The 27,773-nt window shown below is 35.2% G+C and overlaps 1 protein-coding gene across 2 annotated transcripts in view; it reads left to right on the plus strand.

Annotated features, from left to right (window-relative positions):
* The window catches only part of EXOC2 (exocyst complex component 2), a 277,442-nt gene that overhangs the window by 54,103 nt on the left and 195,566 nt on the right, over nt 1–27,773 (plus strand). For both annotated transcript variants that reach the window (XM_043590966.1, XM_043590967.1), the window contains 5 exons: nt 895–1,055; nt 5,583–5,759; nt 7,973–8,099; nt 19,449–19,562; nt 21,233–21,357. In XM_043590966.1, coding sequence (XP_043446901.1) covers nt 938–1,055; nt 5,583–5,759; nt 7,973–8,099; nt 19,449–19,562; nt 21,233–21,357 — 661 coding nt within the window. In that variant the 5' untranslated portion in view covers nt 895–937. The remainder of the gene's footprint in view (nt 1–894; nt 1,056–5,582; nt 5,760–7,972; nt 8,100–19,448; nt 19,563–21,232; nt 21,358–27,773) is intronic.

Raw genomic sequence — 27,773 nt, forward strand, 5'->3', positions numbered from 1 at the left:
ACTTCTCAGTATGTGAAGATATAGAAAACCTGCAATTTCTTGCTATTTTGCTCTGAACCTCCCCTTCATGTTCTGGGGCATCTGAAGCCTTGAGCAATTGAGGAGTTCTTCAGGAGTGTATTAGTGAGGTTTTATTATGTATTGGTTGCCTACCATATGCTAGGTACTGTGCTAGGATTATCCTATGTAACCTTAATTGTAATCTTTGAAAGGTTCTACTATGAGGTTCATTTTACATATATGAAAACAGAGGGTTTAGAACAGAATTGTAAATTGGAGCACCAGGCTGTGAAAACAAGTGTATTTGACCTCAGAAACTGCACTTTTACCGACTGTGGTACACTCAGAACAGTTGGCAAATTCATGCTTTTGCCAGTAGGTCTACATTCTAGGTTTTGTAAAAATGTCAATATATTGATTTGATCACACTGGAAAAGAGTTGTTATACTAAGTATAATACAAAAATAAAGTGAAGTTCACTACACCTATGGGAATATAGATGTATTTTACTATTTGTGAACATGATAATCAGAACATTTTCCTTTAACAACTTTGAGAGTAGAACAATTTCTAGCATATTTTGAGGGTTCTGCAGGTATAAGCATAGAACTAAATGGCGACATTAGGTTCTGTCATTTTATTGAAAGTTCTAGAACCAAGGGCTTAGTTGTCTATTATTTTTCTGACATTTCCCTCACAGTACTAGATACAGTGTCCTTGGTAAATTTAATGTTCATGAGATGTTGGCAGATAAGCTAAATGACAACTAAGAAATTCAGAACTATATGTTTAAGAATTGTTTTTATGTTTTGGTACTTAGTGTCTAGCATTCTTGTATTTTTAGTCAACGCTTATTTCAGTTATCACTTAATCCTTTTCTTTTCTTTCTAACAGATTACTTCTGTAACTAGATCTCCAATTTGCTCAACAAAGCAGAATGTCCCGATTGCGACAACCCCCCCTTGTGACAGGCATCTCTCCAAACGAAGGAATACCATGGACAAAGGTCATAATTAGAGGAGAAAACCTTGGGACTGGCCCAACTGACCTCATTGGTAAGAGCAAGAACTGTGCTGTGTTTCCATGGTAAATGCAGTTTTATAGTGGGCAGTTGAGGCAAGAGGATATAAAAACAACATTGTGATCTGTACAGAATGAGCTGAATAAAGATTAAAGAATTATTTGGTTTTATGACTTTTCTGTTAAAATCATTATTTTATCAAATCTTGTCAAAATTGCCTATCACTGAGTCCTTCAGAAAGTTTCCCACAGGTGAGATTTTGCCTCCATTTCCTCAGTTTTGATCTCTCCTGCTTTGATTGCTCAAACAGCCTCCTAGCTATTTTTGCTCTCTTTAGTTTTTCCCTCCATTATACAACTGTTTGTATTATTTCTCTAGTGCTTGTGAATTATGCCTCTTCTGTTTCTTATTGCCCTTCAAATCAAATCTAAACTCTCTCTCCTTGGTACCACACTATCAGTTTGATCTCTATAGTTAAGAGTCTGTTTCTTAGTTTGCCTTTCCCTTTCCTTTTTTCCCTATGCCCATTTGTTTTGTTTCTTAAATTACACATGAGTGAAATCACATGGTATTTGTCTTTCTCTGACTGACTTATTTCACTTAGCATAATAGTCTCTAGCTCTATCCATGTCATTGCAAATGGCAAGATTGCATTCTTTTTTATGGCTGAGTGATATTCTGTATATGTATATCTTCTTTATCTACTCATTAGTTGATGGACATTTGAGCTGTTTCCATAAGTTAGTTATTGTAGGTGCTGCTGCTGTAAACATTGGGGGCCATCCCTTGGCTTGTCTTAATCTCCTCTAGAACTTAAAAAAAGTGCTCTGGGCTGCTATGTCTCAGTCTAAAGATGGAGCCTAATCATCTTTTTGAAAATGCAAATAAGTGTCATGTACAGCTAGGGTAGAGAGCTAATTATAAATATAATTGTATGGTCAGTTAGGATTATTTTCCTGTGAACTCTGAAGTGCATTCAGAGTAGAGGTGCATTCAGAATGAGGAAGGGAGAGGCTTCAGTATATGCTACTGTGCATGTATATGCCAGTTTCCCATATAAACTTTTCTGGATTCAGACATTCTCTGGACTCTTCTTAATTTATGAGGGACCTATTGGTAAAATGCTGGAGATTATGAGTTGAAACTTGTTTTTCTTGAATTATTGGTGCAGGTTGACAGATTGTGTTTTGGCCCTCTGGAAAACTCTTGGAAAAGAGAAAGTAAATTGGAGCTCAGCACTATATTTAATAACTGATTTTTGTACTTCCCAGTTAATTCTTTTCACTAGTGTTATTTAAATATCTTATTTTATATTTTTCTCTAGCCATGGTTTTTGTTTCTCCAGTAAACAATATTTAAATTATTATTCTTATGAAGATAGTCTTATTTAACTTTTGTCTTGGTTTTTTGATGTAGCTCATTTTAGTTTTTTCTTCATCCAAAGTAGAATAGTCCCTAGAATGCAGGCAAATAAACCATACAGATGGAGGTTATGTCCTACATTTTAACTGGAAGCTCCCAACATGACAGTTACTAGTCTATGTAAATTTTAATCTTGCTTTAGCTTCAGGCAGTGCTGTTCTTATTTGACTAAGTGTGTATACTTTTACAAACCTCACTAGTTCAGCTTTCAACCTGCCTATGTATTGCCAAGAAACCATTTTATAAAAAAAGCAAACTTAACCTGCTAAATAATTTGAGTGTTTTTAGCTCAGATGAAGTCTACACTAGCCAAGTAAAACATTATAAAAGCAGTTTATTTGAAATTCTACAAGTTACTTAAAAAAAAGATATTATATTGTATGAAGCAGATTTCTTAGCTTGCAGTGACTTATTAAAAATGTTCTTAAGAAATTAAGAAATCTTTCTTACTATCTTATTTAACTTTTATGACATTTAAAATGATCTATTCAAATCTATGTTTAAAATTAAATGAGGATTATTAATTTTTTTTTTAGTTAAAATGCAGAGCAGATATTAAATCAGAGAAAACTTTATAGCAGCTACAACTAGATGAATAAACTTATTCTGGGTAGTTTTTTTCCAACTTGTGTTTTCATGGATATCATTCATGTTTGTTCATCTGAACATGTTTTTAGGCTTCCTGTCAGTATATTGGAAAGCTAATTCCATTTCTTAATTTTTAAAAAAGATTTATTTATTTATTTGTTTACTTATTTATTTATTTAGAGTGTGTGAACGTGGGAGTGGGAGAGGGGCAGACAGAGAGGGAGAGAGAGAATCCCAATGTGGGGCTGGACATGGGGCTTGAGTCCAATGTTTAACCCGGGTGCCTCTCTCATTGTTCAGTTTTTGGTTTTTTTTTTTTAATTTTTTAAATGTTTATTTTTGAGGGAGAGAGAGAGAGAGAGCATGAGTGGGGGAGGAGCAGAGAGAGAGGGAGACACAGAGTCTGAAGCAGGCTCCAGGCTCTGAGCTGTCAGCACAGTGAGATCATCATCTGAGCCGAAGTTGGACACTTAACTGACTGAGCCACCCAGGCGCCCCTCATTGCTCAGTTTTAATCATAAGGTTGTTCTTTAGCAAGGAACCTATATTAGGAATGACTTTATGTTAAATCCTGACATTTATTGTTGAGTAATTTTCCTTTCTGAAATGAGTTAATATTTAAAATGACAAGAATCTTTTTGATAGTATAAACTTTAAAAACATTAATGTATTGACCTAGAGTAATATCAAAATACCCACCATATATAACACTAAAAGTATTCAGTTTATTAATTAAAACTTTTTCCATTCATTTAAAAAATACATAGACTGATTTATGTATGCATAAAAATTATTTGAGCAAATATTCACTGAAGTGTTTCACAGTGCCTATCTTTTCTTTTTTTTTAAGTTCATTTATTTATTTTGAGACAGTGAGCAAGCATGGGAGAAGGGGCAGAGAAAGAGGGAGAAAGAGAATCCCAAGCAGGCTTATCGCTGTCAGCACAGAGTCCAATGTGGGGCTCAAGCCCATGAACTGTGAGATCATGACCTGAGCCCAAATCAAGAGTCTGATGCTTAACCGATTGAGCCACCCAAGCTCCCTACTCAGTGCTTATCTTAAAGATGGAGAGGAATTCTAGGGGTGCTTTCAATCTCTTAGATTGTTTACATTTTTCAAAACAAAATTGATTTTCAGGAAAGATATCAAAGATGTTCCCATTTTGAAAAAATAATTTTGAATTATGAATGCATTTAAAAATGTGTAAATGCCATTACACGTTTAAAGAAACCAAAAGAAAACTTAGTCCTAAAGAAGCCTTTAAATGCTATTATTAGGATTCCATACATGTATAAATCATATAGCTGTTTTAGGGAAATCTCTAAAATTCATTATTTCAATAAATGCATCTTTGAAATGTAGTTATTTTTCTCAATGGTTAGTACAACATTCCTACTAAATAGTGCTTTCATTTTAACGAAGGATGACTTGACTCCCTTCCTACATTTTTTAAACCAAATTTGGCATTAATTGAGGTGTTCCTGGTATCTGAAAAAAAATTGTATTACCAAACTTGACTGTTGAACAGTATAAAAAGTTAAATAATGAGAAAAGAAAGCGTGAAGTGTCTGGGTCTTTACCACATACAGTTCGGTTTACTTTTTCCATAAATATTTATTACATTGTTCTCTGCTTTGCAGAAATAGAAAATACAAAGAAAATAAGTTAGTAGAAGAGCTGGCAGTATGTCCATATGGTGATATATTGTTGTTCTGTCTGGGGTACATCTTCCTCACTATAATCTTTCAGTGCCTCCATATTTGGCTACTGCCTAAATTATAATAATTTACTTGGTATCGGGCCTGAGATGCCAGGCACGAGTTGAGGTTTTGGGAGTGTTGGTTTACTATGAGAACAGAATGTAATATAGTGATAGTATCATTAGGGAAACTCAAAGGCACCATGCACTACCTTTATAGGATGCAGATATTAAAAATGAAATAGTAATCCAGTAATTACCAAGAACATTAACTACATTCACCTGATTTCAAGCTGTGCCTGGAATAAAATATCCTCCATATATGCAATATATAATTTAAACACTAGGAAAAGTAAGTGCAGATTATGTTTAGGAAGATGGATAAATATATTTGTTTGTAGGGAATGATATATACATTTCTTTGTACACTGTAGAATTTTATATCAGCAACTTTGATTTCTAATAATAGTAATAATTTCCCCTTCTAAAACCTACGGACATAATTTAAGATTCTCATAAGCTGAGTATATGGAATGCCTACACATAATTATTATGGTCATTTTTTTTTTAATCCCATTGGTGTTTGAAGAAATTTAAGTATAATCTAAAGAAGTCATTGATATTAGAGATAAAAGAGTAGACAAAAATCAATAGAGACAGTATGTTTGCAAATAACAGTGGGTATATTCAGTAATAGAAATAACTATTGAACAGGAAATGTTATTTCTAGATTTATTTTCTTCATGGAAAAAACCTGGTAAGACTGACAGAAGAATTGTCTTTTTATGTAACAGACATGACTAAGATCTTTGTTCTTTTGAACTTTGTTACATGCATGCTTTTATTTTCAGGTTTGACAATTTGTGGACATAATTGCCTCCTGACCGCAGAATGGATGTCTGCAAGTAAAATAGTATGCCGAGTGGGACAAGCTAAAAATGACAAAGGAGACATTATTGTCACAACCAAGTCAGGTGGCAGAGGAACCTCAACAGTGTCTTTCAAGCTACTCAAACCTGAAAAAATAGGTATCCATCTTTTATGACTTTTTTCTAAAGAGGAAAATGAAAATACGTTTTGTCTTTTAAAATGTATAACTGGTAGATTTGTATAAAACGTTCCTATTTTCACATCTCATTAACTTAGATTATATTTATTTTGACAGGAATGGGATATTGGTTAAAATTTGCATTACTTTTGGAAATGCAGTTTAGTGAGCTAACAGTAAAATCTAAGGAGGATGGTCATGAGAGAATTATTATCCTAAATTCTTTATAAAATCTGTTTATTTAACATTTTACTTTGCCAATTTTAGTTCCTTGATCTTGAACACAGTAATTGCATTTCTCTGTATTATGCAGTTGAGATTTGAGGTAAAATATTCTCCTGATGTGGCCAAATTAGCAATCATATTATCTAAATAATGTTCTTGTTTCCTTCTTTTTCTCTATCCTTTGAGGCCAGTACACAATGTTGCCTGGCCAGAATGTGCCTTTAGCCCTCCAAACTAGAAATAATCTCTCTTTTTTGTATCCTATAGCACTTTATATGTTACTTTTTATGCACTTAACACTTGCTTCCTCAAATTGGTCTGAGGAGTCACTCTGAATACAAATCTGCGCTCTATCACTACAAGCTGTGGAACTTGAATGCTTAGGTTTTTTGTGGGTAAAAGTGGAACAACAGTATTACCTACCTCACAAGATTAAATGAGTTAGAGCATGTATTGTATAGTGCTTAGTATAGACCCTTACCCTAAGTAAGTGTTTAATTAATTTATCATTTTAAATTATTCTTCTCATAGTTATTTCTGTGTATGGCCATCTCGCCTACTAAAATTAGGATAGTGTCAGATTCATCTTTCTGGTCTTGCAATGTCTTGTACATGGTCTGTACTTGATAAACATTTGTTTAAAGTAGGGCTTTAAGCTTAATTAAGCTTAAGGCTCAATTAAGCCCAGGTCACATATCTCTCTTAAACTGAAAAGTAAATAATTTTGCAAATTGTTTTTGTTCTCTATCATAAAACATAGAGCTTTTCTACAGCATTATCTTCCTTATATTCCTGGATTTTTTTTCCATAAATCAAAACTTAGATAAAGAATTTAAGGGAGAATTAAAAAAAAAATATATATATATATACATATATATATATATATATACACACACACACACATACACATATATACACACATTTATACATGTATATACACACATCTGCACACACATATGTGTCAGCATACTTTGTACATATATAATATTCCTGTTTTTATTTACTCATTTTTATTTAACATCAAAAATTAAAAATTAAAGCAGGAACTTGTTATCAGTTTTCTGGAGGAACTTAAAACATCTTGGCAGAATCCAGCAATGTCTTATATTTATACAACAGATAAAGACAACTTAATCGAAAGTTTTAACTTTATTCTAAAACATCCTGCCCAGGACCTGGCACAGTATAGGTTCAATAAAGGCTTATCAGACTGAACTCAGGAGTATCTAGACTTGAGCATAACCTCTAACAAAGCCTCTTGTTGCATTCTGTCAGAACTGTGGGTACTAATAGAATTAGTTGGTTCACAAAGGTTCATACAGCTAGAAGTTGCCTGGGATCAAATACCTTCCATGAAGCCTTCACAGCCTCAAGCTACTCATTGGCCCTTTGCCCATTTTCTGTTTCAACCCACATTCAGAAGTGATAAGCCTGTTAGTCCTATGCCAAAGTGAATGTCAAGAATCTGGTCACATAAAAGAGAGTACCATTTTCAGAGATTATATTTTGTTCCCAGTGTCTGTCCATTTTTTCCTGAATATCCTAGTCATTTCCATTACTCAAGCCATGCATTTCTTGGAAAGTGTTTGACTGATATCTTTATATAAAGAATTGTTGGATATTTTTTTGAATTAGCCAACTTAATTATACTGTTTATTTTTTATAAAATACATTTGTTTGAGCAGAACTTTTTCTCAGAGGCTTAGCTTGTCTTCTTTGTTGAATAATGTACAATGTAACCATGAAGCAAGAGATATTATTTTTGCCATTTGATAGATTTTTAGTGTTTTTAATCAAGACACAAGCCACTAAAAAAAGAAAACACCCAAAAAACAAACAGAGCTTTTGTGCTGTCAAATCTCTTAAAAATTACCTTAGTGTGCATTTTGTTTTAGGTCTTTAAAAAGTGAAGCAATAGCGAAAGACTTAGCCTGTATCTTATTAAGGATGTGCTCCTCATTTTGGTAGGTATTTTGGATCAGTCTGCTGTGTGGGTTGATGAAATGAATTATTATGATATGCGTACTGACAGGAATAAAGGAATTCCTCCCTTGTCTCTGCGTCCTGCTAATCCACTTGGCATTGACATTGAAAAGTGAGTACCATCTTGCCTTTAGTTTTCTTTATTGCTGAAAACTTTTATATACTTAAGAGTGAAGAGAGTGACGCTCCAGAAATATCCAGGCAAGCACAGTTGAAGACATCTCTGTAGTTGGGAGACAAGTTGTATTTCTGAAGCCTTGTCAGGTTTGCTGCTTGTGAGTGTTCCAGTTAGTTAAAACTTTTGGTGAAAACTACCTACCTCTTTTAGTTTTTTGAATTTACACTTTGTGAAGAAGAAAAGTATCTTGAAATATTTAATAACTAATACTTTTAATGATAGGAGAATGCGTTATCTCGGGTTTGTGAGTTTAAATATTTAGATGGTACTTGAAATCAAAATAGAATTTTCTGGGGCGCCTACGTGGCTCAGTTGGTTGAGCCTCGGACTTTGTCTCTTGGCTTGTGAATTTGAGGCCGCGTGGGGCTCTGTGCTGACAGCTCAGAGCCTGGAGCCTGCTTCGGATTCTGTGTCTCCCTCTGTCTCTGCCCCTGCCCCACTCATGCTCTGTCTCTCTCTTTCTCTATAAAAAATAAATAAACATTAATTTTTTTTTCAAAACAGAATTTTCCAAGTGCTTGATGTTTTGGGGAAATATTTTAGAATAATTAGGCCCAGTGTGGTTTTTTATTTTGCTTACGATCCCTGTCTGTAAGTCGTACTTAATCCAGACTTACTTTATCAGTATTGTGACAGGTAAATGATATTTTTCAAGATGTTACCGAATCTGTAATTTTCTATTCTTAATTGCTAGGACAATGTTTAGTAATTTTTATAATTAGTACCTTTATCCTTACATCTTAATCAATTTATCTAACACATCAATCGTGTCTAATTTATTTTCTAGCCTTGATGGTTCTGCTCATGAAGTTATATACTGAGTGTTGCTCTGTAAACACTGAGGGTGACAAGTTAGTTCTATTAACACTTTAACCATAGCTTTAAGTTTTTCTAAGAATGGGGAAAATTCTCTGCTTAATTTTTATTTAACCTTCAAGCCTATACTTGAAGACCATTAGTAATTCAAATAGTAAGCTGCTTTTTCACCTAGTGAGGTTTTTACCCCTGGCTAAGAGGAAGGGAGCAAGTGTTTGTCTTGGAATTTACGATGTGTTGAGAAGTCCTCGGGTTTAGCAGCTTTTAGTGAGCTTGGACTGTCCTAGGTCACATCTTTGAAGCTCTTTGGCAGTATGGGTCATTCTGGAGCTGTTTTAAGGATTTCAGTGCTCTATAAAGAGTTTGAGGATCAAGAAAGTCTAGAAAAGAATGGTAATTACTAGCTATTTAGTTGAACAGTTTCAAGCATGAATAGACTTTGCAGTTGATACTAAGCCTTTTATTTTTTTTATTTTTTAATTTTTTAATTTTTTTTTTTCAACGTTTATTTATTTTTGGGACAGAGAGAGACAGAGCATGAACGGGGGAGGGGCAGAGAGAGAGGGAGACACAGAATCGGAAACAGGCTCCAGGCTCTGAGCCATCAGCCCAGAGCCCGACGCGGGGCTCGAACTCACGGACGGCGAGATCGTGACCTGGCTGAAGTCGGACGCTCAACCGACTGCGCCACCCAGGCGCCCCGATACTAAGCCTTTTAATAGGCTGGTTCAATACCCTTGAAAGCCAGCTTCTTTCCAAGTCCTGCCACAAAAGAAGTGTAGAGCAGGAGGTCCTATATGATTGTTCTTTCGTGAGGAAAATACAGTTTAGGAGTATTGTATGAATTTTGTATGAGATTGAGACAAAACTTTCAAAGTTAGGATTAAATTGAATGTTTACTATCATAAAATAGATTTTCTTAATTTTCAGTTTGGCATATAACCCACCCCTTCTATGACTTTTTTACCTTCCTAGGCCCTTCCACCTTTTGACTGCCTTTATTATTCCTGTTATTGCTGCTACCCACAAAGGAGTTAGGCTTGAAATCTCTCTAATAGCACTTTTTCATAATACGGGTCAGGATTATTCTTTGCTAACATTGGTAACAATAGCCAGGAATAATGGCACTTAAAGTTCTTGGCTCTTTAAAAGTTCTTTTTTTCTTTTCTGAGAGGTAATCTAATTTAGTCTAGAGCCAAACTCAGTTTGAATCGTAGCTCTACTGCTTACTAGCAGTATGACTTAACTACTCTGACTCAGTTTCCTTAGGTAGAACATGCCGTACCTGTGTCATGGGGTGGTTGTGAAGATTCAGTGAGTGAGTGCTTTAGAAGAGTGTCTCTCATAGCAAGTGCTTAAAAAATGTTTGTCATCATTACAAGGATTCAGTGCTCTTGTATAATACACTGTTCCTGGCTTCGCTCCATCACTTAGGAGGAGAATTTCTTTTTAATGACTATTAAGATTTCGGGGTAATAAATTGTATTAAAATCTTAAAATAGCATTATGTACATTAATTTAAGAAGTGTTTAAATGGGGATAAAATTAACAGTAGTATTTCTTTCAAGCTCTTAAGTTTCAAATAATAATTTGCTCAGCCATGGGATAATTAAAGAGTAGCCTTTTGAAAAGGTAAAATCATGACTGTCCTACAAATATAAAGTGAACACATTTTAAGAGCATTATTTCATTCATTAATTAATGGGAAATCGAGTAAAATGTTAAAAACAGTTCAGGGGGAATTCCAGAGGGTAGACATAATAGGCAATGAGGAATGCTAACAGATGCAGATGGGGCACTTATACTGCATGGTAATTAGTTACATCTTTACCTGATAGGTATTCCTGGTTGCCATCAGCCCTCTACAGTTTAACTTCTGTGTTTCTAACAGAGTTGCAAAATAGGGACAAAGGCATAGATCCCTATAAGAATCAGAAAATACTGGGAAGGTCCTCCAGACAGTGAAAGGATACCCAATAATCCTTTTGCTTATTTAAAGTCTTCTGAAAATTTTCCAGTAAAAGGACAGACTAGATATACTAGCAAGCAAGAAAATGAAAGGTGAAAGTAGGAAGAGTTATAGACAACAAGAGAAGAGAATGTTTTTGGCTAGACATGCTTTTTCAGGTTCCTTTTTTATTTTTTAAAGGTACTGCCAGGAAAACCGCATTTATTTTATTGAATTCTCTGACCTCAGATAGAAATCTTATTTTAGAAAAAGAGAAAAGGAAAGGAAAAGCAGATGTTAAAATATTGATGGATTTTATTTCCCTGACTCAATATTTTTCAGATAAAAGTTTTGCTGTCTGTAGAGAAGGATGTACTTTCAGGTTAGAATCCCTAAGAGCATTTCCTTACTGGTTTTTATTTCTGTATGTTAATGTCATTTGGGGGATTCTTTTATTTAAAAGGTTGGAAGAGGATCTACTTTTAATTTTTTAAAAAACTTCGTTAGAGAACGAACACCAGGGTTTTAATTATTACCTGCTTGTTGAAATATATTAATTGAGAAGGTTTGAAGAATTATGTTATAAAATACTGTGGTCCTGATGAATTATCAGATTAAAGTGGTCAGGTCACTTTGGAAGATGAATCAGTTGTTGGTAATTGCATTGTGAATGTTTATGAAATTCTCTTCAGCCGACAGTCAAATGTGCAACGTGGAACAGTGGGGTGTCCTGTAGTGTTGTGGCCAGTTCATCTGAATTTGAAAAAGCGAGTGAGAGTAGCAGAATATAGTTTTCTGGTTGCTCTTTGGTGTGAGTCAGAGTTTAATAAACATTTTATTGTTGTGCCCAGCATGCATCCTGTTGTCTTTCAGCTATGGGTTTAACAACTGGCATTTATTGGCTTCATTTGCCTCCTTAAGTCCTTCATATTCCTAAATTTTTTACTGATGTTTTGCACACATGGTGCCTTGATATTTATAAAAATGTTACCAATTGCTTCAAAAAAGATAACTTCACCTTGAACTGAGATTAGGATTTAGTTGTAAAAAGTGTATATTTCTGATTTGTTGTATTGATTGTCACAGATGTATGTGTTCGTTGCACAGCTTAAATTGTAATGGAGACAAATCATTTAAATTGAAAGAGAAGGTAAAACAGGTTCATGTTAAGTAAAAGCCCTCACTGGGTTGTATTTCTTAAAATAAATATCTGTCTAATGGAATATTTATAAGTAATGTTTTTGGACATTGTACATATATGGGAGTGAGGACATAAAAATGAAACTTTGCCCTTGTTTTTATATGGTCTACAACTTTTTTGTGAAATAGTTACATAAGAAAGGCTATCTAGAGTAGTCATTTGATGTGCCGTTTACTTGTTTTATTTCCATGTGGATTTTAGGGCATTGTAGATCTGATTTTCTTCTCATCAATTAGGTTTTTCAGTAGAAAGAAAAGGTGACCAGTTTTCCCAGTAGATTTAGAAACCAGGGACAGGTGGAAAAATAATTCTTAGTATGAGTGTAGAAGAGAAAAGCCTTGGATAAATTTGTCTTTTAGAAATTTTATAAAACAGGTTGTGGGCTGTGATACAGTGCCTAAGTTCAGAACCTGTCACGCCCTATCCCCCAAAATAAGAAAGAAAGAAAAAAACAACAACAGCACACATACAACCAAAAACAAGCTCATAATATTTAATACACCAAAGTGAAAATAGTGATGCTAAAAATTGAAAGCCAAAAGAATTGAGTATAATATACACACACTGAAAAGAACTATATAAGCTTACTTTTACTGTGTTAGCCTCCCTGCCTTTCATCTTTCCATCTGCCAAATCAAGAAAACATGTTCTCTTTAATGCAAACACAGAGTAACACAACTGTAACTAGGCCTCACTCTATGTGAGGTGGTTAGAATTTTTCTCAAAATGATTTTGTTTTGCTTGCTTAAGGGTCATTACTGCAGATTAAGGGTCATTACTGCAGATTGTTCTCATACTTGAAAGCAAATTCTGATATGTTAAAAACATTCCTGTTTTAAATCTGACCAGTGACTCTCTATACCTGGATCTTCCCATGGCATGGGCTAAATCTTTTCAGAAGATTTAAATCTGAGCTTACACTGCCATCTAATGGAAAGTGTATATTTTAGGGGTGGCAAGAGTTGTCAGCTACTGAAATTGTTTTGGTTCATGAACTTGCTTAGTAGAATATGTGTTACTTTCACTGTCCCAACTATGGTAGTAGATTTAAAGTGTAAATTTAGTTTAAATTACTCAGAATATACCTTGCTTTTACTGACTTGTTAAGCCATCACTTCACTTGATGGGCCTTATCCTAAAATCTGGTTATTGTGAACAAACATTTAAGTTTTAACTTTCTTACTTTCTCAGCACCATTGACATAGTGCTTCTTCCTCTCCTAATACTGTTATAAAGACCATTAACAATTCTCTGTATTCTAAAACAGCGCTGCCTTCACTCTCCTTAAATTTCTATCTTTCTAGATATGTAGTTGTGGTTTTATTTTATACCTCAGAGTCATCGGTTCTTTATTTGACAATAGAAGTACCAGGTTCAAATCTCAACTATTTACATGCAATGTCTCTGAAGCTGTTTCCTCACTGTAATATGGGAATATGTTGTTATGACAGTATGTTGTTATGACAATCAAATAACATGATACTTATGAAAATAGTCTGTGAAATACAAAGAACTAAATAAAAAGAATAACAATAACAGCAAATAACATTTTTGAAAATTTATTGTGTGTTAAAACTGCTAAGCCTTTCAAATGCATTATCTATTTTAATTCTCAAAACATTCCTGGGAGGAAGATATTATGATCCTAGTTATCCAGTAACTGGGACCTTAGAGTAAATAGCTTCTCGAAGGTTATACAGACAAATCTAGCAAACTTCGGAGATTGAACCTAGAGCCTGAGCTCTTAACCACTACTTATTATTATTGCCTCCCACTTATATAATGCTATGAGCCATCTCTGCTTTTTGTAGATATGTTCCCTAGGCATTGTCATTCATTGTGTTTTTTCCAGATCTTCTATTGCATGTTCATTTTGAGGTATTTGTGTAAAGCATATGTTAGGCATATATTTTAGGATCAAATACTGACTCAGGATGTGTTCAGCTATAAGTAACAGAAAATGAAAATTAAGCTTAAACAAAAAAAAATATTTATTTTCTCATAATATACTGAGTCCAGAGATGGTGGACTCCATTGTTGGTTGAGTCAGTGACCTAGTAATGTCACCCAGATGTAAGGAATGTTGGTGTGCTATTCTGTGGCCCTTACTATAACACTTTTTTTCTTTGTAATTGTCAAGTGGCTAAAGCAATTTCTGCTATTCAAGCAATAATAACACACAGTAAGTAATAATATAAAAATCTAATATGGAAGCCATAATACACAATAATTAATAAAACACAATAATGTCTAGAGGCAGAAGGACCCTATTTCTTCTTTATTCTCCTTCTTAAAGTTTGGAGACCTTTCCCAGAAATATTCAAGTAGATCTTCCTCAGACATCACTGGTCAAAACAAGATCACTCAGTAGATAGCAAGGGAAATATGATAACCATGATTTGCTTAGGATAATTGATATTTATGATTGCGCTGGTGTGTGGGATTGTTTGGTCTGAGGGTGGAGAATGCATGTTGGATCACTACCCAAAATTAGACTTAATTCTGTGATTTGGGGCAAATTATTTGACCTCTCTCTTAGAATTTTGTCATCTTTAATATTATAATTTCTTATTCTTATAATTCTGATTCTTAGGGTAGGTCTCAATACTCTTCTTCCTATTTAAATTTATATAGTAACATTGGTAAATGAGTTTTAATGTCTTCAGTACGAAATCACTGTAAAGTAAACTCAGTCTTAGGGGTGATTATGAGGAGATAGTATTTTGACCAAAAGATCCAATACTTTTCAAACTCTGACTCATTTAGGTGCCTGAAGAAGCTATGTGAATGAGAAATAATAGTATAGAACATGAGAAATGAGATACTAGTAGGTAGATTAATGCTTCATATCTCAGCATAGAATTCTCTTGTAGAAGCACATAGCCTGTTCCAAATAGCCAAAGTGCCTCCTTACCACTTATACTAATTCCAAAGCTCCATTTCAAGATCTTCCGTCTCTTCCTGTCACCCTTGCCCTGCCAGTGGCATGATGTGCCTATGATTGAGGAGATGAGGGTGCAAAGCCTGTGGAAGCCTGGCCATGTCCCATGTGCTTTTCTTTATCACCAAGAAACTCCGCTATTAATAATGTGGCCAGGCCCATTTCTGCTCCCTCTTGAGGAGGAGGGCTATATGGAGGTGTCCTGGAGTAGGAGAGTTTCTTAATGGTTTACCTCCTAGAGCCTTACCAGACATGAGTCTTTTATCTTATGATAAGACAAGTTTATTTATATTTGTCAAAATAACAGTTTAGTACATTGTAAATGACACGTTTCTAAAATGTCAGAATTGGGGGCTCCTGTGTGGCTCAGTCAGTTGAGCGCCCGACTGCGACTCAGGTCATGATCTCGCAGTTCACTATTTTGAGCCCCACATCAGGCTCTATGCTGACAGCGTGGAGCCTGGAGCCTGCTTCGGATCTGTGTCTCCCTCTCTCTCTGCCCCTCCCCCACTCTTGCTCTGTCTCTCCCCCCAAAAATAAAACACCAAAAAATATTGAAGTGTAAAAATTAGATGAATTTTAAATATGGAAGTTGTAGATATTTACATTGTTCAGTATCACCAGTTTAAGCATTTTAACTGTGCTTATTTACATTGTTCAGTATCACCAGTTTAAGCATTTTAACTGTTTAGGATGTGACCTTTTTCATATGTGCTATGTGTATCCAAGGTTTTTTTTTTTTTTTTTCACATCATCAGCTTTATTGAGGCATAACTGATAGATAAATTTGTAAGATATTTAAAGTGTACATCTTGATGAGTTTATAAATGTATACATTGTGAAAGGATTTCCACCATCAAGGTAACTAATACATCCAACCCCTCACATATGTTTTCTTTAGCTTTTGCGTGTGTGTGTGTGTGTGTGTGTGTGTGTGTGCGCGCGCATGTGTGTGTGCGCATGCGCCTCTCGACATTATTTTGTTTTATTAATTATAAGTGGCTGGTGCAGCCACACTGGAAAACAGTATGGAGATTCCTCAAAAATTAGAAATAGTACTACCATTATGACCCAGAAATTCTGCTTCTAAGTGTATATCCAAAGAAAATGAAACAGGATATTGAGATATTTACACTCCCATGTTCATTGCAGCATTATTCACGATAGCCAAGGTATGGAAACAACTTAACTTCATTAATGGATGAATGGATGAAGAAGTTGTATATATGTACAGTAGAATATTATTCAACCACGAGAAAGAAGGATATCCTGTCATTTACAACAACATGAATGGACCTTGATTTCATTATACCACACAGAGAAAGACAAATAACAGTTTTTTCTTTCTTTTTTTTTTTTAAACTATGTTAAGCGTAATTTAATGTCAAACCCATGGGGACTATGCAGTCTCAGCCATTTCACCAGTACATACAACTGCTGTATTTTTTGGATTTGTGTCTGCATTTTTTTTTATCCTTTTTTGATGTTAATCCCTCTTCACACTTCTGCTCTGATTATGGGTAGGGAACCCATGCAACCGTAATAAAACTACAGGGCTTGCGTGAAGGGTAAAGTTCAGTTTGCCTTCTCAGAGTCCCCTTTTGCTGCTTTTTTGTTAGCTGTGTCTTTAATCTGTGAGTTTGGAACGGACCCTTGTTAGAAGAGGATTTCACATAGTTGAATACTTGATAAAGAATGTTAATAGTAGGGATTTAGTTGATACCAGATGATTCTGTAGTACTTTTTGATTCTGTTAAGATCATTCAACTTTCTGAACAAGCAAAGTGTTAGGACTACATAGAATACCAGTTTAAGTGTCAAAAAGAAGTAAGGTTGACAAAAAAATGTTAGGCATTTCTCCATGTACTTTTCCTTCACACCATAGACAGACCTCACTAATTCATTATGCTTTTCTTTCCAGTTTAGACATATGATCTTTGACACAACACTCTAGACAGACACTGCCCACCAATTAAGGTAGAACTAGGGAGTATGGACTATGCATATCATAAGGAAGTGTTTTTAGTTACTTAGGTAGGGCTCAGCCCTTTCAACTCAGTCATTATATTCCCCCAAAGTTCTAACTTGGAGTCATGATGTACATTTTATTTATAAATGAGAAAAACTTCCCAAGGTGACAGGATTTTATTACTAAGTATCAAACCAGCAAGAAGAATCCAAATCAAAATAAACTTCTAAAAATGCAGACTTCTCCAGAGTCCTCTCAGAGATTCTGTCTGGTAAAAATGACCAACAAGCTTCTGGAACACATATGCACCCCAAGAAGATTCAGACTATAATCTAACTTTTGGAGCCAGTGAGGAATGCTGTGAGATTGACTTACTCTCTGAATTACTGATTACTGAGGTAATGCCAGCTTGATGTCCATGATTCTCTTAAAGTCTCATTTTATCTTGTCTGTTACTGTAGTGCTAAGCAAGGCTTTTTTCCCTACTAATTAAAAAAGAAAACATTGTGGGGTATATGGGTGGCTCACTTGGTTTAGCATCTGACTCTTGATTTCAGCTCAGGTCATGACAAGCCGCACATTGGGCTCTGCCCTGAGCACGGAGCCTGCTTAGGATTCTCTCTATCCCTCTCCTTCTGCCCCCAGCACACCTTCCCCCACCTGCACTCCCCCACCCAGTAAATAAATAAACATTAAAAAAAAGAGAGAAAATGTCATAGTGAGAAAGGTAAGTGTAATAGGAAATAAAGTGGGTCTCTTTCTGTTGACTGACTTACTGACAAATAGATGTTGGATTCTAGATTAAAGTGTAGGGCTTACAAAGGAAATCATAAAGAACTGGTTTTGCTCTTTGCATCTCTTGCCCTTTTAGGGACTATGAAGGGATGAAGGGAGCCAGGAGTGAAGGGGAAGAGTTTATGAGATTCTTTGACAGGAGCTGTGCTAGGCTGTGAAAGGGAGGTATGACAAACATCTGCTTTTCTTAACTCATAACTGGGGAGTGTGGCTTCCATGGAGTGTTCCCTGCATTTGTGAAACAGAGATCCTGGCACCTGAGAGCACAGGAACAGTGCACATAGGCAGTAGAGGTGTCTGCCCTGGGAAAGATGTTTCTTGGGACAAGATGACCACCTCACTAGAGAGTAGGCCCCAGTCCATTGTAAGTTGTATGTAAGGTCACTTGTAAGTCAAGGAGCTCCATCAGAGAGTTGTTGTTGGTAAAGATGGAGTGCTGATCTTGGACCACACTATGTGATTTCTGAATTGAGGCTGTGTTCATAATAATGTGAAATCAAGTCTCTCTCAGATAAGAGTGAGTAGAAGTCATTGCACCTGCTCACATTTTCTTACAGGGTGGTGATAATTCTGCACCCACCCCCTCCAAATGGCTCCCCACAACCCTGAATACACTGGGCTATAAAACAGTGCTGTGTCCCGTCCATATCCTATGAGTTTGGCTTATCCAGTGTATGGGGTTGAGGACCACACTTCAGTCATAAAGAACACCAAGATCAGAGGAGTGAAGTGAAAATGAACATGATGTGTGCAAGAAAGTGTAATCCCTTTGAAGTTACTGAATCTCCCAGTTTTGAGGATTAGATGAGCAGAAATGAGTCCTGAGAGGTAAGCAGTTTTGAATCATGGAGAGACTTGACTATAGAACTTGGACTTTATCCTCTACAGATGAAGAGTTGGGGATATGGTGAGGGCTGCTAGCTCATAAGCCCATAACAGGGTTTGCCCATAATACTTTTGCTCTTAGATACAACTGTCTGACTTCCAGCATGGAGCCTGAACTATAGTAGTATTTAGTTATTATTTGAATGGATACATAAATGAAATGATCCGGAAGTTGACCTTAAAAATGTAGGCAATAAAGTCAGCTGCAGATAGGGGATTGCCTGTTATAAGCTTTTCTTAAAATTATTCTAGATATAGACATAGAAGTATAAATATAATTATTTTATTAATTAGCTCTAATTTTTATTAATAGGCTTTAGTATGTTTTAAAACAACTTTCATATAAGTCTTTAACAAAAACCATTTTAGCAAACTAATGTTTAAATTTCAGTGTATACAAATTTTGATTTTTATTCATTGAATAGAGAATGATTGCATATTTGGATAGATGTCATAAAGTATCAACTCAGCCTCTTTAAATTCTATATTGATGTAATTTCTGTATTTTAACTAATTTCTTACATATACATAAAGTTTATATAATAAGAAATGAGCTGAGGTGTAGGAAATATATTTTGTATACACATGTAAATATAGACTCCATAATGTAAGATGTATAATTTTAATGGTTTGTAGTCCTGTTTATTACATTAGGTACTCTCGGATGTTTGTTACATTATTGTAGTAATAGCGTTTGAAGTATATTTTAAATCTTTTTTCTCCCTTAGAAGTAAATTTCCCCAGAAGGACTTAGAAATGCTGTTCCCTGGAATGAGTGCTGATTTTACAAGTGAGAATTTTTCAGCTGCTTGGTATCTTATAGAAAACCACTCAACTACCAGGTCAGTGGATGTTGGACTATTGTTTCATGTGGTTGTACCTAATAGGATTATATGATACAAAGGGATTTAGGCTGGCCTCTGCCACGTAGGAGCCCTTTGACTTTGGGTGAGCTCATGAATATCTCAGGGTATCTTTTCTCCTATTTATGAAATGTTGTTAATAATTAGTAGTCCCTTGTTTCCTGCTATCTTGTTTCTGTATGATTCATATTTGTGCAACCCATTAAAACTTTGTGGAGTCTCATCTGGGTACCTAAACTGATGTGATCTCTCTCTATTCAAATAACAAAACTTTCAAGTCCTGGTGTAAAATAGTAAACATACTTCTTTTCCTGACCATAGAGCAAAGGAAGATGATTTGATTTATCATTTTGCAAAGACTTGCCTTAAAATTAGCCAAAAATAGTCAAGGTCTTATATCCAAATTAAAGTGCTCCTTATTGTCTGCTAATTACATTTTGCCACACTCTTGATAAGAGTAGGTTTGTAACTTTTTTGCAGCAATTAAATTTAGTAACAGTGTTTGAATAAATGAATGGTTTATTGCTAAAAATTTACATTCCTGAAAAGTTAATTTGTTAAAATACACCTTAGGAGAAAGTTTTCCTTCACCAGTTAGAGTGAAAACCATTAGAAAACATGAGGAAACATTGGTGTGTGTGTGTGTGTGTGTGTGTGTGTGTGTGTGTGTGTGTGGAGAGAGAGAGAGAGAGAGAAAATCCTGATACATTTTTAAAGGGAATGTCAAATCTTTAATTGCAGAAGATGGTTCTAATTTTACATCACGGATGTGCTTTTTCTATTACTGTATTTCAGAATTGATCTCTGTTTTTACAGCCAGATTTTCTTAGCCCAGCTGGAAATAAAAAAATATAGAGATCTACCAATTTTCTCTGCTTGAGATGTAGAGATAAAATATTTTGGTCTTTTTAGTTATTTAAATTGTTGAGTTGACTGCCCCCGCTCTCACCCCCCCAGGTTTTTCTATAATTTCACTGTTAATGACAGAGGACTGGATATTGATGTGGTGAATCATGGATTTTGATATAGGACACAGAAATGAACATACAGAAGAGTTCTGCCTTAGATAACTTAGATAACCACTGCATTGATCTAGGTCTGTGCAAAGGGACATGATGTTCAGGACTCCTTACCTGGCAAATCATATACATGATACATATTACTTATAGAAATATTTATATGTATGTTCATTTCTTAGGGGTCTGACATTTGGAATGACCATGTGAGGGCTACAGATCTGTTTTATAGTTGCTGTAATTTTGTTATTTATAATAAAAGGGTTTAGATGTAGGGGTGCCTCAGAGGCTCAGTCGGTTGAATGTCCTACTCTTGATTTCGGCTCAGGTCATGATCCCAGGGTGTGGGATTGAGCCCCGTGTCGGACTCCATACTGAGCACGGAGCCTGTTTAAGATTCTCTCTTTCTCTTCCTGTGCTCCTCTTCCCTGCTTGCACTCTCTCTTAAAAAAAAAAAAAAAAAATTTAGATGTAGGTAAGAATTTGAAAGCTTTTTGTTTTAATCTGGTTACATCTTGTGTCAGTCTATGTCTTTCTTAACTTAGGCTTCAGTATTTCACATTTAATGCATTATCTGATTTCTTTTTTGCTTTTTAGGAGTCTCAAACTTTTGGTTTCTTAATTTCATTTCAGTTTTGAACAGCTTAAAATGGCAGTCACCAACTTGAAGAGACAGGCTAACAAGAAAAGTGAAGGCAGCTTGGCATATGTGAAAGGAGGTCTTAGTACTTTCTTTGAAGCCCAGGATGCCCTCTCAGGTAAGGTGACCCTCAGAGCCATCTGCTGGGGCTTCCACAACAGAAACCCAACACTGTGTTTGCAGAGTGTTTACAGGGTGTGACATTCAGTCTGTATTTATAAAAGTAGAGATCTAAAATGTGCCATAAATATTTGTTGCAGACCAGGCTGGAATCTCTTTGAAGGCTTGGTACTTTAAATATTTGTCTCCGAGGCTTTTGTTGACCCATTGTACATATGTGAAATAGGAGACTACTTTGCCTTCCCACAATGCCCAATCTCCAGGGCTGATAAGAAACTAAATCCCAATAGGTAAAATTCTAGAATTTAAAAAATCCTCTTATACCCATCAATATCTTACACATGTGACTAATTCTGTAAATGTGATCCATTGTGTGTTTGGTGTGTGGTAAGGACTGATGATAATGTGTCATTCTTTTCAGCTATCACCCCATGAACCTCATACACAATAGTTAAATGTCCACCATCCATTTTGTCATCTTTATATGGGGGAGCAAGTATATTAAATAGATATAGCATAGTTTTAGACATATCATGGAAAAGATGTTGGGTAGGGTTTTTTCTCACCTAAAATTAACTTTATTTATTTAATTTTTAAGTTATTTATTTATTTTGACAGAAAGAGCAAGAGAGCACACGTGTGCCTGCTGGGCAGGGGGAGGGGCAGAGAGCGAGGGAGAGAGAGAATTCCAAGCAGGCTCTGTGCTGTCAGAGGAGAGCCAGATGCAGCAGGGTCCATCTCACTGACCTGAGCCAAAATCAAGAGCCTGATGCTTAACTGACTGAGTCACCCAGGCACCCCTAAAATCACCTTTAATTAATAGAAATCAAATTACTGTTTAGTAAAAAATATTAATAAAAGTTAGCCTAATTCTTTTTAAAAACAAATATACCTATAACTAAGTACCTACACATAAGCACTTTTAAGTGTAGACTAAGAAGCCACACTTCCTTTAATTCAGTAAGACTTAATTTTTTTTATTAATTTGTATTCTCAAAGTACAGACATCCTGTTACTGTTTCTAAAACCCTTCTCCTGGGTCAAACAAGCATAGATGACTTCTGGGAAGTTAATGTGCATCTGATACAGCTCTTTCCTTGTTAGGTAGAAGTTAGGTTTTTGAAGGAGCAAAATGTGAATGCCTAGCGGGAACAGAAATTAGATAATTTTCTTTGATAAACACTCTGTGCCCTGTATTTTTTGGTGGGATGCTTTTCTTTCGTTCTTTGTGCTTATTGATATTCTGTCTTAAGTTACTAATGTTACTATATTAACAATAGAAACCTGAGCATATATGAACAGAGTTTAGCATTATCAAGCAGAATTAGGTTAGTAATTCCCTAGTAGCTATGCAAATGATAATTTGCCATAGGTGATTAGCAGTTCTCAGAAATTATTGTATTTAAAATTATTTCACCTAAGTATATTGGTAACTTAACATTTAACAAAGATAATTCTGACCAATTGCTTAATCATATAAGCAGGTGACTCTATAGCATATAGAAAGTGATTTTAATAATAAAATTCCAAGATTTTAGCTACACACATATCTAGCTTTTCTGTGTTTTAATGTAAATGAAATGCATATTACAAAAAGACAGTAAATAAGTAATGAACAGACACTACTTAATACCATTGTAAAGATAATTACATTAACATTTTGATGTATTTTCTTTTGGTCTTTTTGCTCTTGGCCTATATGAGTCCATATTACAAAATTGGAGTTGCATTGTATATTCAATTGTGTATGCTAGAAACCTCCTTTACTCTTTAGAGTGTTCCTTTGGGTAATTATTTTAATATACTATAGCATTTGATTTGTTGGTAGCTCTTTAGAAAATTTTCTGACTATAGTCTTAAGTGAAATTGATCTGTAGTTTTTTGAAATGCTTTTTTGGTCAGGTTTTGGTATTAGTGTTTTACAGAAGCATTTGAATCTGTATGTGTATATATGTAGGTACTATGTGATGGGTTATGTAAAGTAGGAATTATCAGTTGGAAATTTGAAAGAGCTAATACATTGAAAGAACTAATAAATTATTTGCTCAGGTAATCTGTTTTACTTTTCTGTTTTGAAAAATGTCAAACATGTTAAAAGTAGAATAGTACAGTCACCCCTGTATAACTGTCAGATTTAAGTTAATAATGTTTTTCAAACTTGCTTCAGTGGTATTTTTTGAGGTTGGTTGTGTTTTGCTGATCTCAAGCAGTGAGTCTAAAGCTCCATGACATTTCCCTCCTATATACATTAGTATATGGTTCCCACCCAAATAAGCACATTTACCTGCATAACCACAATGCTGTTATTACAGCCAAAATAAGTTTCAGTAATTTTTCAATATCCTCTAATTCCCATGTCATACTCAAATTTCCCCATTTACCCACCAACTTTCTTCATAGTTGGTTTGTCCAAATTAAGATTCAAATAAGGTCCAAGCATTTCATTTGTTTTTTTAAGTCTCTTAAGCCTCTTTTAGACTAGAATACCCTTACCTTTGCTACCTTGACTTTTTGTTTTCCCCCATGTAATTGATATGTTGAAGACATGAGGCTGTTTGTCCTATAGGATATCCCATACTCTGGATTTGACTGATTACTTCCTCATGGTGTTATTTAATTTATTTTAGTTTCCATTGTATTGCTTGGACTTATTTGGACATTAGATTTGGTTTTCAACATTTTTGGTCATACATGGTACTGTGTACTCCTGTGTTATTATTTCAGGAGGCCTTTAGTGTCTGCATGTTTTTCCTGTAGAGACACTGTGATGGATCAAGTGGGTTCCCCAGTGCGGTGGGTATTGGTAGTTGTATCGATTAGAATCAACCAAGGGAAAAGATGCATGAGGCACAGTCCAGGAAAGTTCTGTGCATGGAGTGAAAGTTGTCCTCTCACGGTCGAGTCATAAACAACGTTGATTTACCTGGTATGATGTGAGTCAGTGTACATGGAGTATTGCCTACCAGAGAATCTCATCCAAGCCTTGGTGTCCAGAGTTTTTATTAGAGCTCTGTCACATAGACATAGTTGACTGCTCCAATGGCTGACCTCCATCTAGAGGTCCCTCTGGAGGTCACACTGATACGGAGTGACCCAAAGTCTTCACTGTAAATTACGTTACACTATCTGGTATAGCTCAAGGCTCCCAAGTAAACAAAGATACTTTCATCAGGTAAGAATTTGAAAAGCTTAGAGGTAACCTCTCAGAAGCTAAAGACAAAGGCCAGACCTCTTTTTGGGTAAGATTAAATTCTTTAGTATGTGATTATATTAATATGAAATATTATATATGCATTTGCCTAATATATTATACATCATATTCTTTTTAGCCTTTAGAAATTTTGATTTTACCATTTCTCTTGTAAGCAACATATGGTAGAATTTTTATATTTTTATACCAGTTTGGGAGTCTTTGCCTTTTAATAGAAAAATTCAAGTTATCCTAACTGACATTTTTGTCTTTTTGTTTTTATTGTTCTATTATATTTTTCGTTTTTCATTTTTCCTTCTGTGCTATATAGACCATGTTGTTGCACATTGGCAAGAAATGTTTTTAAATTCTATTATAGGTTGCCTTTTGCCCCCTGTTGTGTATAACATCGGTTCAGGACATCTATATTTCTCATGCTCTTTCCTTTTTTTCTGGTCTTAATTTAATCTGGAGTTATAGCTTTTTATTTTACCTTTTCCATTTCATTATTATGTTTCTCAATTATTTTTGTTTTTGCATTTCATTTTATAACACATTTACTGCAGTTAATTAAAATTTACCATCTATTCACATAAATTTAATTGGCTGTAATGTTTCTTGCCAGTCATTTTACATTTCATCTTTTCTATCTTTGACTTTTTTGAACAGTGGGATATATGTTTTGTGCTAGAGCTTTTGAATTATTGCATATCTGGAAATGTGTCTTGCTTCATACAGAATTATTTTCTGAAAACATTGATCCAGTATCTTTTAGTGTTACAGAGAGAAGTCCTGAGCCAGTGTAATTCTTTATTACTTATAGATGAATTGATGTTTTTCTCTCTCCCTAAATGCTTAAAAGATATATTTGTTTCGACTTGAATTAAAAAAAACCAAATGCCTTTCAGGATATATTAGAATGTAGGTCTTGTCTTTATTCATTTTTCCCAATACTTGATAAGCTTTTAGAATCTGTAGACCCATATCTGCAGTTTTCAACACTTTTCTTTTGTTGTGTCAACTATCATTTATGGTTTGTTTCTGAATGGCCTTGTATAAAAATAGTATTCCTTTCCTTCTGCTCTCCTATATGGTACCCAGTACCTTTTCTGTTTTTCAGTATGCTGCCCAATAGTAGTATGCCTCAACTAGTTTTCTTCTGTTTCCTGCCATACTGGGTGTTAGGAAATGTGGGCTCTAAATATTGTAAAGAGAAGGGAGTTGTTAGAAGGAAGAAAAATGGGGGAGCAGAATTATAGTCCTGAAGATAGTTATAAAAAAATTAGAAGATGCGTTGTGTCAGAATTAGGCTAGATAGAGATGACAGAGTATAAATAAACACCTTACTCTTCTTTTTTTTTGGTATCATCTGTGTTCTTCTCTTTGATTAAGTAGACTGTTTGATATGTATCCAAGGGTGCTTTTCGGGCCATCCGAGTCAGGTAAACAGTGGCTGTTGCCCTCTTGTCTGGCCTTTATTTATCTTGAAGTATTTATGCTATTGTCAATTTTCTTTTTTCATGTGTGTATCCATAAATATTTTAATTAGAACTTGACTAGTGTGTCTGGTATAACTTCCAGTGTTAACCTCAGTATATTTATTGTAATTTTTACTTTATTATGTTCTGCAAAGATATTCCCAGCATCTTGTATTACTTTTCCATGGCAGTCACCCTGCCATTCTCTTTTAATCCCTTGAAGTCTTGAAGTACTTTTTTGTTTGTTTGTTTGTTTGTTTTCTTTTGTAAGTAGGCTTCACACCCAGCACAGAGCCCAATACAGTGCTTGAACTCATGACCCTGAGATCAAGACCTGAGCTGAGATCAAGTTTAACTGACTGAGCCACCCAGGCACCCCTTCAATCCTTTGAAGTCTTGATGAGACATATAGTTTCTTACCAGATATGAGTTCACACCAGTTCTCGCAGGCCACGGTGATGTTTGTGGAGCTTTTCATATTATTAAAGGCCTTCTTCATTTCCTCAGTGCCTTCTTCAATTTTTTTTTTTTTTTAATGCTTATTTATTTTTGAGAGCAAGAGAGACCAGAGTGTGAGCGGGGGAGGAACAGAGAGAGAAGGGAGACACAGAATCTGAAGCAGGCTCTAGGCTCTGAGCTGTTAGCACAGAGCCTGACATAGGGCTTGAACTCATGAACTGTGAGATCATGACCTGAGCCGAAGTTGGACGCTTAACAAACTGAGCTACCCAGGCACCCCTTCTCAGTGCCTTCTGATTGTCATCTTTGTTTTGGTGAATATTTCCCTGACTGCCCCTTGAGCTTTTCACCTGTTTGGTCTCTTGTTTTTATGGGCAAGTCCAACATTATCACTTGCTTTTTTTGAGAACAATTATGGACCAAAACTGTATGAATTATTTTTATTCATGTTATACTAAAGAATAACTAAGAGGCCGAAGCAGAGTAAATAACACATGGTGCTCGATACACAATTGACCTTCCCTCCCATGTTACTTTTGTTGCTGCTACTTGAGACAGTGTAGCCATAACTGATTTTTTGGCACATTCTGTTATTAGTGTCTGTTGATATCTGAAGGTTATTTAGGCAGGTATGGTTGTCTAGGATCCAGTTATCTAAGTGAGAATCCTTTATACCTATTAGCCTTCTATATAATAGTCGCAATTATTTCATTATTGTTTTTCTTCCCAGTGTAACTGAGGAAATGATTCACAGGTTACCTGGCCTATTTAAATGTAATTTATATAATTTAGCCACTCATAAAAATTTGGTGTAAGTAAAAACTAAATGTTTGAAAAGTTCTTACAAATTTAAATTTTTAAGAGATCTCATTTTAACTCTTCCTAGTCTCCTATTTTAGTAAATATTATCCTCAGAGGTTGGTGTGTGGGCCAGATTGGCCATTTTCTGTCTTTGTACAGGCCAGGAACTAAAGATGGCTGTGTTTTTCTTTTTTCTTTTTTTTTTTTTTTTTAAATTTAAATATTTTATTAATTTTCTGGCCCTTTTTGCAATTAGCTGGAAGGAAGGATGTTTTCTTCTTTTTTTTTTTTTATGAAATTTATTGACAAATTGGTTTCCATACAACACCCAGTGCTCATCCCAAAAGGTGCCCTCCTCAATACCCATCACCCACCCTCCCCTCCCTCCCACCCCCCATCAACCCTCAGTTCTCGGTTTTTAACAGTCTCTTATGCTTTGGCTGTCTTCCACTCTAACCTCTTTTTTTTTTTTTTCCTTCCCCTCCT

This window comes from Prionailurus bengalensis, chromosome B2 (genome assembly GCF_016509475.1).
Source record: "Prionailurus bengalensis isolate Pbe53 chromosome B2, Fcat_Pben_1.1_paternal_pri, whole genome shotgun sequence".
NCBI classification, from domain to species: Eukaryota; Metazoa; Chordata; class Mammalia; order Carnivora; family Felidae; genus Prionailurus; species Prionailurus bengalensis.